Here is an 18299-nt window from a genome sequence, read left to right as displayed (position 1 = left end):
TTGGTAAAATTATACTTAATATATCTGCTAAATATCTCTGATTTTCTCTAAGTTTATCAAATATTAATCATTTGTGCATGGATTTTCAACATTTCTTCTCTGTTTAGGGATGAACACGGAAATATTTATCCACATAGTTGTTAATTCTCTGCTTTGGCACAGTACCTCAGAAGGCTAACATGCCAATGGAGATATTATGGCAGTCTCCCTGAAAACGCACTCAGGTACGGTTTCCATTGAAGCCTCTGAAAAACTGCTACATCTGTATACTCAGGGCTCTTTAGCGAGCTGCTAACAGCATTTCCAAACCTCCTGTCTGCAGTGGGCAAGCTGTCAGCTCCACTGACCTTCATCTATACTGAACATGTTCAGTCCCATAAAACTCCTACATCCAAATTTCATTGAACACACAGCAGCGCCCAATAACTCCTACATGCCAACTGCAGCAACTGTGCTCTCTACTTGTGTTCAGTTCCTGTATACAGAAGGATGTCACCGATGCAATTCTGCAAGCTATTTTGACCTAAAAGCTGTGCTGTGCTGGAGGAAACACTCACCTCCATTCTGCATCCTGATATCAATCTTAGATTCACCACTTCTTTTTAGGGGGCAATGAGACGACTTCCCCTCACATTCAAAGACTGGCTACCTGTCATTGCTAGGAGAGAGATGATAAAGCTGTCCCTATAAAGAGATGCTGAAGCACTATGGCATCTCTGCTTTCCATAGACTAACTTAATTTGCATTTAAAGCCCTGATGTTTCCTTTCAGTACAAGTTTTTGTGTCTAACAAAAGTACAGCCTGTTACATTAATAAGCACTGATTACTGCACTGACTTTTCCTTTCTATTGCTTTTCAACTCTATATTAAAAAGGAACATTTCAACCTAAATTCACCAAAATAATTACAGTTCCTGTGAAAAATCAGTAGATGTCTGAGCTCTCTTTTAAAACAGATGAGTTCAGTCTACACTTGAGTTACGTATGTTCGTTATAAATGTATTGGCATATTTGTTGTAAATACACAATTTCTACAAATGGGTGGTGAAGTCCCATCGAAATACTTATTCACACTGACATGAACATTGTAAGTGGACAATTTTGTATCTTGCCTTCTGATGCATGCCTCCCATTCTCCACCATACATCTTTCAACACAGTGCACAGAAAAAAAACATTCAGAACAAAAGAGCTACTCAAGTAAATTTCTTGGCTTCTTCATGGCAATATCCAAAAAGAATGTGACATAAGTGACTCGCTCAAGTTAAGCATTCTTTCCTACTAACACCTTGTGTTTGAAAATAGACACACACTTTTCTAACATCTCTCTTCTATTTGACCCTCTTGCTGAATCTATTTGCTTTCTAAATGCAACCTCTTCTTTGAGTGTAGACATAAACACAGGCAAAATTCTTCCTTTGCCTGTGTTGTGCCTGCCTCTATCATACAATTCCTCCACACAAAGTATAGCCAAGATGCTAAATTATACAAGGGAAAAAATATAAACACTACATCTGGGCTCAACTGAAAATTGGTTGTTTTTTTTGTTTTGTTTTGTTTGTTTGTTTTTAATCTAGTGTTCTTGAGAATAAGGGTGTGGGGTGCAGACCCAGAGGATCAGAGCTCTCTGGGGAAGAATGCCAAGCTCTGAACCATGTTTAGACTATTTAAGCCATGTTGTAAGTCCCAATATAAGTAGGTTTTATGTCTTAGCTACAGAGCTATTTAGGCCACTGACTTTAAGACACTTAATTCTAGAATTACATTTAGTCACCAAGATCTCCATCTTGGAGTACAAATTTCTCCAGATACCTCAATTTAGTCAGAGACATCCTCGTTTACGCAGACAAGTCAAAGTCAAACTTTGCTGCAATTCAGAAATGGGAGCGGAGCTTCCCAAACCACAGAATGTTCAAGGTGGACTAAAAGACTCAGTCCAGAGTCTAATGGAACAGGCAGGGCTGAATTCAGTTACACAGTCAGACGAAGAAATGGAGAAGACTGAAGACAGCATGGTAGAGAAAGCAGTTAACACTTCTTATACAATAGCTTTATGTCTAGTGAAATCACCCATGATCTAACAGAGATAGGTATTAAGTACCAGATTAGCTGGAATCCTAGTTGCAATTACTTCACAGAGAAGCTCAACTACCAATGGAGCCTGTCGTCCCAGGCTTTGTGCTTCAATAATGCAGCCACCTACCCTCCATATCTGAAATGGCTTGTGTAAGGCCAAACTGAAATATATTATTATTATGTTATTGATGTGATAAAGTCCTCTAAAATCATCTAGTCCAACCATGCTGGAAGAGCAGGAACAAGAGGCAAAGAGACATTATTTTATATCTGAGTTGTTCTCCTCAGCATAGCAATGCCCTCTACTGCATCATGAGCTAATCACTGTGTGGTCATGTTCAAGTCACTAGAAAGTCATAAACAGCAGCCATCTTCCTCCCACTTTCACTGTGTGTTTTCATTTGATAATTCCAACATAAGCAGTGAATTGTAAGCATGCAGCATTTTAGAGATGTCCAGAGATGCTTATAATTTGTCTCTGAAAACAGATGACATTCAAAGGAAAGATGGGGGGTGAGGGGGGAAGTTAACGTGGGAGTTGAGAGATTTAAATTCATTTTCTGATTCAGACAAAATAAACAAAAAGCATGACAACAACAGAATGTGTCACACCCACTGTAGTTACTACAGTGTATCCAAAGTAGGTGTGTGCATCTTCTTGGCTCCCAACTGTACCTATCAAAACCAACCCGGCCACATCTTCAGATTGATCAAGTAACACTGCAGCACTTGTTTTTCTTAAAGACTCTGTAATCACTGTGGGTCTTAGACCTAAAATACTGTTTCACATTTTCTGTGTGCATACCACAGCCCTGTCACTTAAGACTAAACAAGTCTGTTCTCATGCACTGTGTGAAGACAGTCTAATATTGCTGAGATTAAATTACCCATGGAAGGAAAGGAAAAAAAAAAAGGAGAAATCTTGCAGTAACTGACTCCACACAGCCAGCTCCCTAAACTTTCTGGTTTTAATCATTTTCCTTCACCTACCCTGAAACACTGTCATCCTCCATTTTAGATTATTGCCCTCTCCAAGCTCTCCTGTTGAGAGGTGTTAATGTATGGCTCTAATCTAACTCCAATAGAAAACTAATGATAAATAAGTATTTCCAGTTTTCTTGAACTGGAAATAAATTTGAGCAGATACTTTGAAATTTGCCAAGAAGTCTAGTTATAATTCAGTTGAACCAGAACAGAAACAAATATACTGATGCTGTGAGACATTCTGCAATTTAGATTACTACATCTTTAGCATTTAGACTTTAAAAAAAAAAAAGCTCTCCCAGTTTTTCACCATATCTTGTTTAACTTCCCTCAGTTTAAATGTAATTCAAAAATTTAAAAGAAATTAAGAACTGTATTTTATACTAATATGAATTCTTACAGTTAAGAGTTATTTCAGATACCCTAATGTATTTTGCAAGAGGATGTATTTAGACTTAATTCTATAACCAGACTCTCCCTTAATGACTTATTTTAAAGTTAGAATACTGTCAATACATACTGAAACATTCTTACCTGTTATTATCTTTATTCAGACTATGAAAGATCAATGAATAATTAAAAGAAAGGTTTGCTTTACCACATTGTGCTGTTGTTTATCATCATTCATCCAGTCTCTATACCCACTTTTGCTTTTGAAATGATATTTAGAAATTTTATATTTTTTCAACTCATCAGCATTGCAGATTATTACATTTGCAATTCAAAATCATTATATGCATTAGACTAACAACAAACCTGGGTTTGGTATTCACAGATCTGAATGTTGTAATTTAAGCAATGACAACAGAGGTAAAAAAATAATATTTAATGAAGAAGAAATGGTTAAGAAGCCACATAAACAAAAATATTGTGTGCTGAACAGCATTAAAGAATGCACAGTTTGGAATCTTGAAGAGGAATAATACATGTCCTATTATAACACACCAGAAATGAGTGAAATCTTCCACTTAGGGGGAATAGAGTTCTAAGAAACAGCAAAGAAGACAGAGTTTAATTAGTTATTTTTCACTCTGTGACAATCATTTATTTCTATCAATGGGATAACTTATGGGGAACCTTAGGAACTTCAGCACTATAGCTTTAGCTATTGGATTTCAGGCACATTGTTTATTAAAATATATTAAATGTTTAACAAGAAGTTGTGGAAGAAAATAAAATATAATACTATTAAAATAAATAAAATTCTATACATCAATCAAGAAATCAACAAGTGAAATTAAACAGATAAGTACAATAAAAATTGTACTGGCAATAAAAAAATATTAATTAAACACCATTTTGTTGAATTCTCATGCCTAGTTTTCAAAATGTCCCATTTGTGCACTACCTGTACTCTATGCAATTATAAAACATTTCTTGCTTTTCGGAATTTAAAACTAGAAGTCAGAGAATGTTCTGTGATATAACAGATTTAGCCTTTCCCAATTATAGCTTTACACAAGAAGTACAGCCAGACTTTACAGATGACATACACCACTATAAAATGTTTTTAATCCTCATATTTTCAGCAAAAAAATTCACAACTGTTCTAAGCATTACTTTCCTACACTGATATTAGCATCTAATACAGCTAATGGAAGTGAATGAACCACTGTAAAATAAACACATTACTCACATACTGTTGAAGAGCTCTCGGTATGTTTCGTCACCTTTACCTTCAGACATTAGGCTGTCCAGTTTGTCAATCAATTTTGCTTCCACCTGCAACATATAAGTGTGGTGTAAACAGCTTCTCTTCTCTTTAATGATGATTTTAATAGTAGACTTTTTTTTTTAATGTATGGGACTTTGCTAAATGTATATTTTAGAATTGCTGGTCAATCATGTAAATCTGATAAGTCACTTCATGTCTTTGAAGCTGTTATTCCCAAGATTTGTGGGTTTTTCTCTTTTTTTTTGCTGTTTTTTTTTTTTTTTTTCCTGGAGGGAGGGAGCTAATTTAAATTGAGCAACGTGACTTTAAAACTACAGGCTGAGTAGCATTTGCTGCTGCTAAGGCAGCTATCTATTTATGGAGTCAGACAAAAAGCATACAGCCCAAATAAATTGCCTGAATTCTCACTGTGGGTTGTAAGCACAAGCCATGTTCTTAGAATTCAATAAAAATTTCATCATTTCTAACCTGTATCACACTCTCTACAGACTAATTTTTATAAATGCCTGCATAGTTCAGAACATTTGGAGGCTTAGACTTACTTTCACAATCTTTCTTACCTGCCAGTGTATTTGGCTAGAAATTCAGTTTGCTGGTTTTACATATTAGCTATCAAAGAAGCTTAAAGAGCATCTCAGGTGGCTAATTACTTCAACACATATTTTTAAATGTACTGATTATAAAAAATAGAGGAAGACATGAAGCTAAAATGCAGGCTAATATTTCAAATCTCATTTTTAGCTGTAATATATTAGCAACCACAAATCTAAGGGAGAAACCAAGCTGTTGTCAAGATATTTTATTTGATAATAAATCTATTACAACTTTCATTAAAACCCAAGCAGAAAACAAAGAGGTAGAACAAGTGGATTTTTTTATTCTCACTCCTTGAAAAAACTCTTCAATTGTTATCTTAATAAAAGGCTTATCTACTGATAGTGAAAAGCTACCTACTTACATCACATGCACTCCTTCATTCTCAATAGTTTTGTGTTTCTGATACAGCTCTTACCCCAAGCATTACGATTGCTTGAGATTAATTCAAATACTTCTGCTTTCCTTCATTTGATGCAGCATGAAGGAGGGCACAGAGAAATAGTTTGAGGCAGTCTGAAAGAAGTGAGTGGGAGCTGTAGGAGCAGATGGCACACTTGGTCGTTCCTTCCTAGCCCGTTAGAAAGGTGTTCAAGCAGCAAGAATACTTGGATCCTTACAGAATAACATTCCTCAAAAACCATCTGATCTTTTTCCATACTAGCCCAAAAGGAAGCTACATGAATGTTATCTGCTACTGTAAATTAGAGACAAAAAACACCACATCAAAATCAGCCTTGTTGAAAAGAAGTGCCATTCTCCACTTTGGCAAGATACAGACTTTATCCTTCCTCTTATATCACTAACATGAAGGCAGAAGTGAATTCATTGCAGAATCTTACTAACCCTGCACACAATCAAAAGGGAAAAAATCCCAGTAATATCTCTTGAACAAATGTAACAACACTATGGCCATCCTCTTTAGACTCAACCACCAATTATTTGGACCAGCGCTCTTCAATTCCAGTCCTCTTTTATGGACAGTTTCATACCTGCTTAAAGTTGCCACTTCGCCTTTGCTCCCAGTCCATCATGTCATGGAAAATGGGAATCATTACATTCCTCAGGTCTGGTTGAGGGATCAAAGTCACTTCCAGGAAGGGGCCAATCAATGCTGGAATAAAGTGAAGCTTGTGTTCCCCTAAAATGAAAGTAAACATGAACTAGAATCATGTGAATTATGAGCTAGCAAACAATGCAAACATTATCTAAAAATTAAAAAACAGAACTCCGAATGTCTTTAGATTTTTACCTAGTGTTCATCAAAGCATGGGCTATTTCTTAAATGCAAAAAGTGAAGGGAAAAGCTGCAGGCAACAGAAGAATGCAAGGCTAGCCAGATTTTCTTATGCAATACTGAGGTAAAATGTGATAGCGGGTTACTGTTATCCCAAGTCAGACTTCCAGGAGGAGAACAAAGACGAAGAACTCTGGGCATTTCACTTTTATCCCAGGAACAGTTTGGTTTCTATGCTCTGCATTTCTGTTTTTATAAAATGGTTAACTATTTGATATTACCTGTTCATCAAATAGACATAAGTACTTCGATTTTACCTATTCTTAGTTAGTGAGTAAAGAAATGGAAGTGTATGTTGTGACTGCAGCCAAGGGAAAATGTGACTCAGCAGTTCCCAGAACAACTCCCTTAAAAATCGGCGTTAAAACACCTTCAATTAATTCAGCAGAGACTGCAAAAGTAAGTTCTTGTCAGGAAAACTAGGAATGGCATACACTAAAATATGAACGTTTAGTTTCAGTTCTCCAGGCTTATGACTTGATCTTCAGAATTGGAGAATTAGAAATTACAATACACTAACAGTCCTAGATAGAAATTCATTTCCATAGCAGCCTATTTTGGGCTATACCAGTGGCCAGTCACACCAGTCTGACACTATTTGGTATTCTGCAAAGGAAAACTACACTCCTCTCTGTTGGACTAATCCTAGGATGCATATCCATATGAAAACAAGGTGACCACACAAAGACCAAGGCTTATGATGAATCTTACTGCCAAAAGAACTGTGTATGTTGACTACCATAACAGCAATTATATGAAATATCCTGCCTGCGTGATTTAATTAGACACATTATCAGATGAACTTCATGGTGTCCGCAACAGTCCTTGCCCCCTGCTGAAAGACATCACTACTCCCTCCTTCCAATATAGAAATCGGCAGGTTTCTGTTCGGTAGAAAACAATGTGAAGGAAATGATGCACACTGAGGTTGAAATCCAAGAGTGCGTTCCTGATATACCAATTTGTAAGTATCTATCATGTATTCAAATAAGCTAGAGTACAGATGCCTTAGAGTGAATAGTTAAGAGTAATTAAAAGTAAATATTTTAAATTAGAAAAACATGCTACATAACAAATGTTAATAATACAAATAAGCAAATATATCTCATTTTCAATACTTCTCTTCCTGGTACAGGCTGAGCAGAAAGTCTAGTTCTATTACAACTACTTATCTTGTCAGGGAAAAGATTTATGGAAATGAGATGATAGATCTCAGTAACCAACGACCTTCATATCTTTCACAAGCCCTTTAATGAATGAAATTAATGAATAATTGAAATATAAACATGACGAGCGTGGTATTCAAAGCTTCTAATTGGTTTTGATACTCTTCCCAAACACTTAATTGCATTTCCCTGAGGCTTACACTTTCAAGCAATTTTCACAGTTACTGCTTATAAATATAAAAATGCTTCTAAGTTTATATCTAAGAATATATTTTTCTCTTGTTGTCCAACGTGTCATTTATGTATCAGTTCCTGATTTGTTTATGCCTTTATGGTTTAGTGGAGCTAGGACTTTGGGGAAGATTTGATGCAAATCCAGCATCTCAAGAGAGTTTCAGAATTAAGAAATATGCAGTTCCTTAAACTGTTTGGCAACAGAACTAAAATTGTGAGCATAATTATACATCCAGGCATAAAAATTCTGCCCAAAATGAGCAGTATTTTCTCTTCTAATTTTCTTTGACAGGTTCCTTTTAGTTCTCTCTGAAGAAACAGGGATACGTTCAATACTGTACCAGTGCTTACAATTGATTTAGCTACAAATGATTAGGGTTTTCTGACACTTGAAACAAGGCTTTATATAACCATAGAATCATAAAGGTTGGAAAAGACCTCTAAGATCATCTAGTCCAACTGTACACCTACCACCAATATTACCAATATATACCCCACTAAACCATGCCCCTTAGTACTACATCTACCCTTTCCTTAAACACCTCTGAAGATAATGATTCCATTACTTCTCTGGGTAACCTGTTCCAATGCCTAACCACTGTTTTGGAAAAGAAATTCTTCCTAATATCCAACCTGAACCTCCCCTGGTGCAACTTGTGGCTCTTCCCTCTTGCCCTATCACTTGCTATGCAGGAGGTCAATCCCCATTTCACCACACACCCCCCTTCATTCTCTCCTGAGCCTCCTCTTCTCCAGACTGAAAAATCCCAATTCCCTCAGCTGTTCCTCATAAGACTTGTGCTCCAGAACCTTCACCAGCTTCATTGCCCTTCTCTGAACATGCTACAGAGCCTTGATGCCTTTTTTGTTGTGAGGGACTGAAAACTGAACACAGCACTTGAGGAGCATTCACCTCAAAGTGAGCACAGTATGGGCAATCCCAACTTCTCTACTACCCTGGTAACTGTGTTTAATAACTTAAGTAGTAATATTTGCTTTTTATTTTTTCGGCTACTGAAAATGTCTTTTAACTCCTTACCTAAATTCTGCCACATGCTGAAGATTTCACATCCCATTGTTACCCGCATGTCACCATATCTAGAATACATTAAAAATAAAGCAAAACAGTGAAAGATCATTTAAGAAAATCAAGTTCCTCTAGCATTCTGTGACATAGTTAAATGAAATGTCTCATTTGTAGCTCATAAAAAAATATTTCAGAAGTGATGATTTGTTCCAAGTTCTTGCTCCTCACATTGTATCCAGCTAAAACTATATTCCTAAAATCCAGTGCATTCACAATATTGTCAAAAGTACTTATTTCTTCTCAAGATTGTATATCAGCAATGCAACTATGAAGCAGTATCTATCTTTCACAACAATATGCTGTAGCTCACTCAAAATAAATAGTTTTGCACTAACTTAAAGAAACAACTGGCAGAGATACCTGAATGACTGTATTAACTAACACATGAACTGGAAATTAGTGGTGGCACTGCTACAACATATATATTTTGCTCCCATATCTGAATTAATTTAGGCACTTCCATGAATGCTGCTATCATGTCAATACAAAGGGCCAGAATTAAATATCATTCAGGAATATTGTTATGTGACTTTCTTGTAGGACTTTTTGCAACCTTGCCTATCTTACATTTTGAGAAGTGTTTGATCTATTACAGTTTTCTAGGCATTGAAAGCAATACTTACTTTTCTAAAACCTTTTTTTTCTTGGAAGGAGTGAACATCTCCAGTTGAAGACATAACTGGTTTATAAAAATTACAGCAAGAAAAAAGTAGGAATCCCATATCTACAATAAACAGATAGCATTTAGTTATTTTATTTTCTCAGCATTACCATATTGTTACCACTCAAGTTGCAAATTTTCAAATGACATCACTTGAATAATAAATTACTCAAACTATTCTTGATTAAATTTCATCGCACATAAGTATACTTTTCATCAGCACCAAAATACTCAGCAGAAATAAATCTATTTTACATATTTTACATCTCTTAAATGCAGAAGTTTCAGAGTTGCAGATATTTATGATTATTTTTTTACATCTGTGAACCAGAAAACTTTACTTTCTAAGTCTGGACAACTTAAAAGCTATCACATGGCAGAACTATCATTTTCTGGCCTGTTCACCTTTACAGTTTTATTTCCCAGTCTCAACAGATAACAGCTGCAGGCCTCACTGGACAAAGCTAAAGCCAGGCCTTGTTTCTCATGCTGTAAATACAGAAATGTTTGTGAGCATGCTTTTAGAACCATATTGAAACTTCCATATAGAATAAAAACAAACAAAAAAAAAACCTGTGTAAATAGTCTACTGCAGAGACTAAAATAAGAAAATGAAAAATAAACAAATTAAAAAACAAAACAGAACAAAACACAGCACTCCCAATTTTTAGGCCAGTCTTGTATTTAATAAAACATTTCATTTCTGAACATCTGGAGTTGCTGATATAGCAAAAGTTATAGGTGTTCAAATGCTGGACTATCTAACAACAACCAGGCCGCCGGATGATGCAGCAGCAGGTGCTATATCTATCTTTTGTTAGACATATTTACTCTACCTTGTAATCAAAGTTTTCATTTAAGAAGTTTTTACGAAGGGCATCTGAAAGGTACAAGACTGTAGTGATGATCACACTGGAACGAAAAGAATAAAAGAAAGTAGCTTTCATTAAGTGGAAATTCATAAGTAATACTCAGAACAAGAATTTTTTTCAATGAAAAAATAGGTGTACAATGCAGAGTGACATTAAATACTGAATTTTAAAAATATACAAATGCCTGACTGCTAACAGCATTTGTTGAAAGCAAACCAGAACATCAAGAAAAGGAATGGGTGTTCTATACAGAACAGTATAACTTATCAGAAAGACAAATCGTTAATTTTTATGCAAATAATGATGATATCACATTGACTGCTAATACATACAGTGATATATACAGTTGGGCAATTTGCTTTGAACTTTCTTGGTCCTGAAAATACATACACAGAGATTCTCAGTATAAAACATCTAGTAATTATCACGTGTACAACAGTGACAGTACTATGGAGAAGTCTTTTTAAAGACCACACGTAAATGCACAACTGCATGAATGAGGCCAGAAAGATCTCTTTTCTGACTGTTGCAAATGGTTGTACATTGATCATACATTGACATTTCCCTGATTTATACTGCCCTTAGATGAACATGGGCAATCAAAATCTTTTCCTGGTGGCTGTCTCCAGATGTCAATGACAATCTTCTTTACAAGCAAGCAAACAAGATTTACCAAGATGCATGTTTAGGAATCCACAGAATTAGATCATCCTTAAGGATTACTTAGATATATTCGGTTTCAATAAGCGAACCTTTAAGCTGACCTGCTGCATTCATGACTACTGACTCGTTTGGTGAAATCAAAAATCCATATAAGCCAATCTTTTTCAAAGCAGTCAGCAGTGGATGCTTCTGGGAGAGGAAAAAAATTAACACCGAACAATCTTGTCACTGTCTCACTCTTGTAGCTCACCACAGTCAACGGTTTAAAGACCTCTTGCAAAAAAAGATTACATCTGCAATATTTCATGGAATTGCTATCTGTTGAATGTTAATATATTCAAAAATTCTTTCAATGTTTATCAACCTGTATCATGTTGCAATATTAAAATTTGTTTCCCTTTCCACCCTTCGTACTTCATTTCTCATTTTTTTAAATGAATTTAAGACTAAATGTGTCTTACTAAATACAGTAACAACAATATATATATATATTTAAGGATATAATATTTTCAGCTTCACAACAGTGAGCAGTTATACATTAACCAACACATCTAGGAGATAAATCATATTTTTCTTCAGGCATTTTTGACAGATTTCAATTTTATAAACATAAAATGGCTATACATCACTTAGGTTATCGCTAGCTCAACTGTTCACTTCCATTTCTCAACTTCTAAAATGACTGCCATGCTCTACATTCTGATTTGATGTGTCTGAACACCTGGAAAAATTGAGCCTCAGACTGTAGACCATGGCTCAAGTCTCAGATTTCCTTAGGTCTACTTATATTGTTCAAAGGTAATCTCCATACATACTATTTTTTCAGCATGCACATTGTATCTTAGCTTTTCTATCCAAGTAGCCTTCCACACTTAGTGCTCATTTGTACAGTTTATCCCACTCTTACAGCAACAGGGAATTATACTGTACATCACTTCCTGTTGCTCCATGGAAGACAAAGCAAAATGTTAGCAAAACATTAATCAAAGCTAAGAATGAATGCATCGTAACAAAAACAATCACCTCATTCTTGTTACCATGCATGATTTAATTCACATCCCACGTGTTTCACAAAATGAAAATAGTTTGTGCATTTCAGGAAGATGTTCTGGTAAACAGGTCAGTACAATTTCAACCTACAGTGCAAAGTAATCTCCAAAAAATAGTATATGTGAGAAAATAAAAAAATATCCCCAGAAACACAATCATACTGCCAAGTTTATAGTACATAGAAGTATTTCTATCCTTTCTTGCCACATTCACATGGCAGGTGAAACTAAGGAGTCTTAAATACTAACTTAAGAGTCTAAAATCTGCTTAAATTCATAACAGAAATAATTAGAGTAGAAATTTAAACTGTAATTTTTAGGAGACTTTCTCAGAATTTTCCTGAGATATCAGAATAACTGCAATGCAAGTGTTTGTTGCTATAGGCAACATAGCTCCACTTTGCTTTGTTAACCAGAGATATCATATGGATTGGGTGATAAAATGTAGGCCTGCAGAGTGAGAGTGCATTTGTAGTAGATTAAACAAACAAAAACAGCACAGAACGATGATGGCAATATTCTGACCCACAAACTGAATTCACTCAAGCTACTAAAACCAGGAAGGACAGAAAATATTGCTATGCATCGCAAAGCATATGGATCCTCTCCCCCCTTCCCCCCCCCCCCCCCCCCCCCCCCCAAAAAAAAAAAAAAAAAAAAGATTCTATAAAGAAAAGAATTGAAAAATGCACAAATTAGGGACAGCAACCTGAGAACAGATGAACAGCTGAGTGATCCAGTACAATTTTCACATTCCAAGTTGCTCTCCAGCCAACAATTTCAAAACACTGAGCTTGAGACAAAATTTCCTTTCTTCCTGCCACAAAATTGTTCATTGTTTTACATGAGAAAACACCTGCTTGTAGCTATTACATTATTCAGGGCTCATACATAGAATGCTAAACCAAGGTCTGGTCAGGACACTTCTGTCAGAGCGACTTTTCCACCCAATTATTTCTATAGCAAGATTTTTCAGGAGTCCACAGCAGTCCTTATAAGCTCAAGAACTGGTTTGGCACTTGGACTGTGCTCTGGTAACTTGAATTTGCTTGGGCAGACAATTGTAGAAAACAAAAGTTTTCTTTTTCCATTCTGGTATGGGGCAAATATAGAACACAGACTTCCCATTTTATCCTTCCCTTTCAAAAATCATTCAAAGCACAGAGATGTTCAAAAAGAAGAAATTGTCTTTCATATTTCATAAATTAACAACATGAACAGAGATTCACTTCCATGTATACACCTTCCACTGTATCTATATATCTGTGTGCACACACACTTTGTGACAGACTGAACGGTTCAGATGAATTTTTATGGCTTCAGTTGAAAGCAATTGTTTGTATTACATACAACCAGGAATGCTGTTGGCAACACTGTGTATTACATTCAAGCAAGAATTTTTGTTCAGTGTAGGAGTCTCAAACTCCCACACCATGGGAGCTAACAGGATTCTTCAAAGCAGCCATAATGATGAAACTAATGCTAATTTGTTGTCATGATTCCTTTATTGTGCATTGTTTGAATATTTTTAAATAATAATAGTCACGTCTTCCAGTTGTCATTGAATTGGACAACCAAAAGGACTTCCTATTTAACGTCAATATGCCCAACTGTCAGCAGATGCGTTTGTAATTTTATTATAAACAATACATTAGAGTAAATCTTATTCTACAGATCAATGATTTTCTATAATCATATTCATGCATTCATTTTGTATGCTCACAGAATTTGAAGTGAGAATTGGGAGATCTAGCTTCTCTGCCATTCAGGAAAATGCTCTAAGAATATATATTAGTTAATCTCACAGAAATCTTTAAACAAAAACTTCTTCAATAGCAAGGGAACTGAAAAATTCATTCCTTATTACATAATATGTAGGTGCAGTATGTTACAAATATCAGACTTACTCAGCATGTCATAGGAACCTCAGACAGATTCTGTGATTCTGTCTGTCTTTTTATGTTACTTTGTTTCTCAAACTTTAGAAGAAGTCACATGGTGATTCTCAATGCTAGTCATTAATCGTTTTTCATCATGGGTATTCAGACATTCAGAATTACAGACCATGAGTGCTGCATCATCATAAAGTATCCTAACTTCTGGATAGATCCAAATTTATCTTCTTAGCTCACAGTACTTTCCCTTCTGTTTTATCTCAGACAGCATCCAAGTATCAGATGCTACATAATTAATGACAATAGTGCAACAAGAAATAAAAAATTCTAGAAGCAAGAGAACAGCAATTATTTTTTAAATATAATTATTATATATTGAAATACTCTGATGGCTTTTAAATCTAAAAATCTTTCAGGTAAATGAAGTTCTGCATTTATAAATAATAGACCAAATGAAAACTTTTTCCCCCTTCAGGAAAAGCTTATTACCCGATTATATCCTTTCTGGGATTCATCTTTTTTCCTAGGCTCAGACAGGCTAAATCTCTCTTCCTGTAAATACCAGACAGATTGAATATTCATATGACTCTGGGGAGAGGGGAGAAAAGGCAGTGCTGCTGGTGATACAACTGCAGTGATGGGGGAAGCTCCCAAGATACGCGCTGCCTTCAGATCGGTGCCTGTTTCTCGGGCTGGAGCCCAGGCAGGTGAGAATGCAGCTGTGTGACACAGGAAGCATGACAGCAATTTTATTCCTGGCAAGAAGGAGTGAGAAAACAGCCAAATTTTTAAATGAATTACTTGATTATGCTCTTAAAAGGATGGGCTACATTTTTTCCTCATAGACATGAAGTTCAAGACGTTTTGCATTCAATCACAAAGCGACTCAGATCACTGGAAGTGTTCTGGCTCTGCAAGCAATTGTTAGAGGAGAACTGCTCAAGTTCTCAACTGCTCAAGTGCTTCTGCCCTTGGTGCAGGCAGTGCCATAACCTCTCATCCTGCCTTTGGTATCTTCCCTTCCTACTGAAAGACTTTGGGTTGGGAAAATCTCAGCAAAGCTATCACTTTCATGTCTCTTTGCTTTTGAATTCCTCAGGGAAGATGAAGGAAGGCAGCTTCAAAAATGGCAGTAGGGAAACAAGGGAAAGGAAGGCATTCCCATTCAGAAAAACTAGTCCTGAAAAACTCTGTCCGCAGCTAAGAATTGAGGTGGATTTTCTCTTCTGCGCTCTCAAAAAGAAAGAGAAATTAAGCCAATGATATAAAAGAATGCTAATGATGATTCTTCGGTTTGCACACAGACATTTTAATACTCCAAACACCCAACCAACACTCTCTTTCACAACACAAAGCATAATTTCTCCCACAAAGGAGAATATACCTAGGAAATAAAATTATTAAACGCTATATTTGTAAATACATGCTTACATAACGTTTGCTGCAAGTAAGGTTTATGCAATTGCACATTAATAGGGTCAGTTTGCAAAATTCTGTCTGTCTTCCATGCCTGACAGAAGTGCATAGTTTGAGCCACAGTTTGACCAGAGATGGTCAAAACCAACTGACAGGGATTAATAAAAAATGTTTGATGCTAACCAGAATACAAATGCAAGCACATTCTTTTGCAGAACTTGACAACAACATCTTTAGCATATCTGAACACCACCAGTCCAAGAAACACGCATCAAGGTCATTCCTAAATCTTAGTTTTGTACATGTCAGCTGTTGCAAAGCCATCTGCCAAGCCAGCTGTTTCTGGAATATGTAACAACTTCTTAGACGATGTGCTTAGTCTAAGAATACCTATGTTTTTCCCTCCTTCCTGTATATCTCAGTTTATATCTTAAGCATGATTAGCAGATGCATCATATGTATTCTCTGATTATTAAGATTTTTTTACTAAAATTCAAATTAGGCAAGATTAGTATTACTGAATTATTTAATAAAAATGAGCAAAAATGTTATTTTATCAAGTCACGATAAAGTTCAAACAAATACCACGCATGCACACAACATTCATCAGGATCATAATTTTCTCAGATTTAACTGCAACCATTAGATTGTTCTTAGTTGTCTGCACAGCACTATGAATTCAAATTCCTTTAGGTGCTGGTAAGTGCAATGCAGACTAAAAACCAATTCAACAGGCATTGTTCATGTAAATCCCAAAGTCTGGATTCCTCTGTCTGCTCAATACAACCCCCCTCTTCTGCTGACTCCAATGGTTAGATAATTCTATTGACTGGTCAGCCAGCTTATCTGATCAAAACTTAAGCTTACACAGAAGGATAGCTGGTGACACTGATGAAATAAAATTCAATTGTTTTAGACTTACTATAATGACTTCTCAGAAATGCTGGGAACTTGCTTCTGTAAAAATAAGGCTAGAGCAAAGGAAGAACGGCTCAAGGGCCATCCCAGTATTTCAGACTATCAGTAGGGAATTCCTAGAGCCCCATGCTACTGTTTCCTGTGTTGATTTGTGATTTTCAATCTGTGATTTTTCTCTAAATATGCAGAAACACTGTTAATGATGTTATAGCAGACAATTTATTCTGGAGTGCAAAGAGATATCTACTAACTCAGCATTTTAACAGTCAGAGTTGAGATGAACTTCTGTTGAGATTTGTCATTTGCTATGTGGAAAACAAAGCTGCTGATGCTTAGCATCTTCAATCTGTAAAAGTATTTTTCAGTTTCCATTTATGTGTGCTATCTGAAATACAGAGCATATGACTATCATAAATCTGTTATGTAAAACAAGTGCAGCAATTTAAAAACTTAAATCAAATCTTAAACTCTGAAATGAAAAATTGCAGCCAGCATTATAAGCCATATTTTGCTCATTTTATTATATACATACTGTAACTGTATTTATTTACATCGTGATCTTCACACACTTTTATGCAATGTCTTACTTGTTCGCAACCAATCGCATCACTGTCCAGTCTTTGGGAAACATCTCTGGTCGTATCAGTATCCGAAATACAGTGAAAATCTGTAGCAGGAAATCCTTTGGAAAGAAAAGAAGTAGTCTTATGGCTTTGATGCTTTATAAAGAGCAGTGAGATTTAGAAATATTTTAGTCAGAGACAAAGTAAAATCATTATAGTAATAGCAGAATAGAAATATAACCCTGAAACCCTGAACGTTTATTTTCAACATACCCCAGAATATTTTTTTTTAATTTTTTATTCCCCAAGAAAGCTTCAAATAGCATTACATTCTTTTTTTTTTTTTTCTTAAGAAGAGGAAAATAATTTAATCTGCTACTTGAATGACAGCAATACACGCAAGAAAGATGCATTTGGTTTCCACCCATACACTTCCACAAATGTGATCCCGAGAACGCTTTGCAAATCAAAAGAGCACTTTACAAACACCACAGAACTCTGAATACCTCCTTAATCATGTCAGGTTTTCATCACATTCAAGACTTTTTTTACAAGAGGCATTATTTGGTGGGAAAGAAAGAGAATGTAAGGACAACTGTAACACTGGGTTTGCAAATACTGGTAAAGTCAACAGTTGTGTTCAGACCCCTGAACTGTTATTGCAGCTGCCTGTCTGTATACAGATCACTTAACCTCCCTGCCTCTTCTGTTCAATCTATAAAAATATTGAATGTATGTGAGCTACTCTGAATTTAGAAAGCACTGTTTATGAGCTTAGTGTTATCATCTCCTGTCATTTAACTCACTAGTACACAACTAAATTAAACTATTCTTCCCAGAACGAGTTTTTTAGATTTTTCTTTGATAAGTAAAACTATAAATTGAGTAATATTTCTAATAGTTGATCTTGATTGTGTATAATATTGTCTACAAATTTTTAGTAAGTCAAATGGAGCTTCTGATATCATGAGAAGAATGAGGCAAGTAATACAATTCACCTAACAGAACCAGTGTTGCATCTGACCTTGAAATGTTTCATATTGATTCTGCTAACATCACTTGCAGAGACAGACCTTCAAACAGGGATGAGATGAAGACACAACCAGAGGATATCAAATAATTCTGAACACCAGAATATATTCTCAAGTAC

The 18299-nt window shown here is 35.7% G+C and overlaps 1 protein-coding gene across 4 annotated transcripts in view; it reads right to left on the bottom strand.

Annotated features, from left to right (window-relative positions):
- The window catches only part of DOCK4 (dedicator of cytokinesis 4), a 240727-nt gene that overhangs the window by 37620 nt on the left and 184808 nt on the right, over positions 1 to 18299 (bottom strand). For all 4 annotated transcript variants that reach the window (XM_048943492.1, XM_048943510.1, XM_048943503.1 and 1 more), the window contains exons 27-32: positions 17174 to 17268; positions 10610 to 10685; positions 9736 to 9836; positions 9065 to 9123; positions 6321 to 6469; positions 4696 to 4781 (exon numbers count right to left, since the gene is read on the bottom strand). In XM_048943492.1, coding sequence (XP_048799449.1) covers positions 4696 to 4781; positions 6321 to 6469; positions 9065 to 9123; positions 9736 to 9836; positions 10610 to 10685; positions 17174 to 17268 — 566 coding nt within the window. The remainder of the gene's footprint in view (positions 1 to 4695; positions 4782 to 6320; positions 6470 to 9064; positions 9124 to 9735; positions 9837 to 10609; positions 10686 to 17173; positions 17269 to 18299) is intronic.

The sequence above is a fragment of the Lagopus muta genome, chromosome 1 (assembly GCF_023343835.1).
Source record: "Lagopus muta isolate bLagMut1 chromosome 1, bLagMut1 primary, whole genome shotgun sequence".
Lineage (NCBI taxonomy): Eukaryota > Metazoa > Chordata > Aves > Galliformes > Phasianidae > Lagopus > Lagopus muta.
Note: the sequence above shows the minus strand (reverse complement) of the source record. Positions and strands in the feature narration are given on the sequence as shown.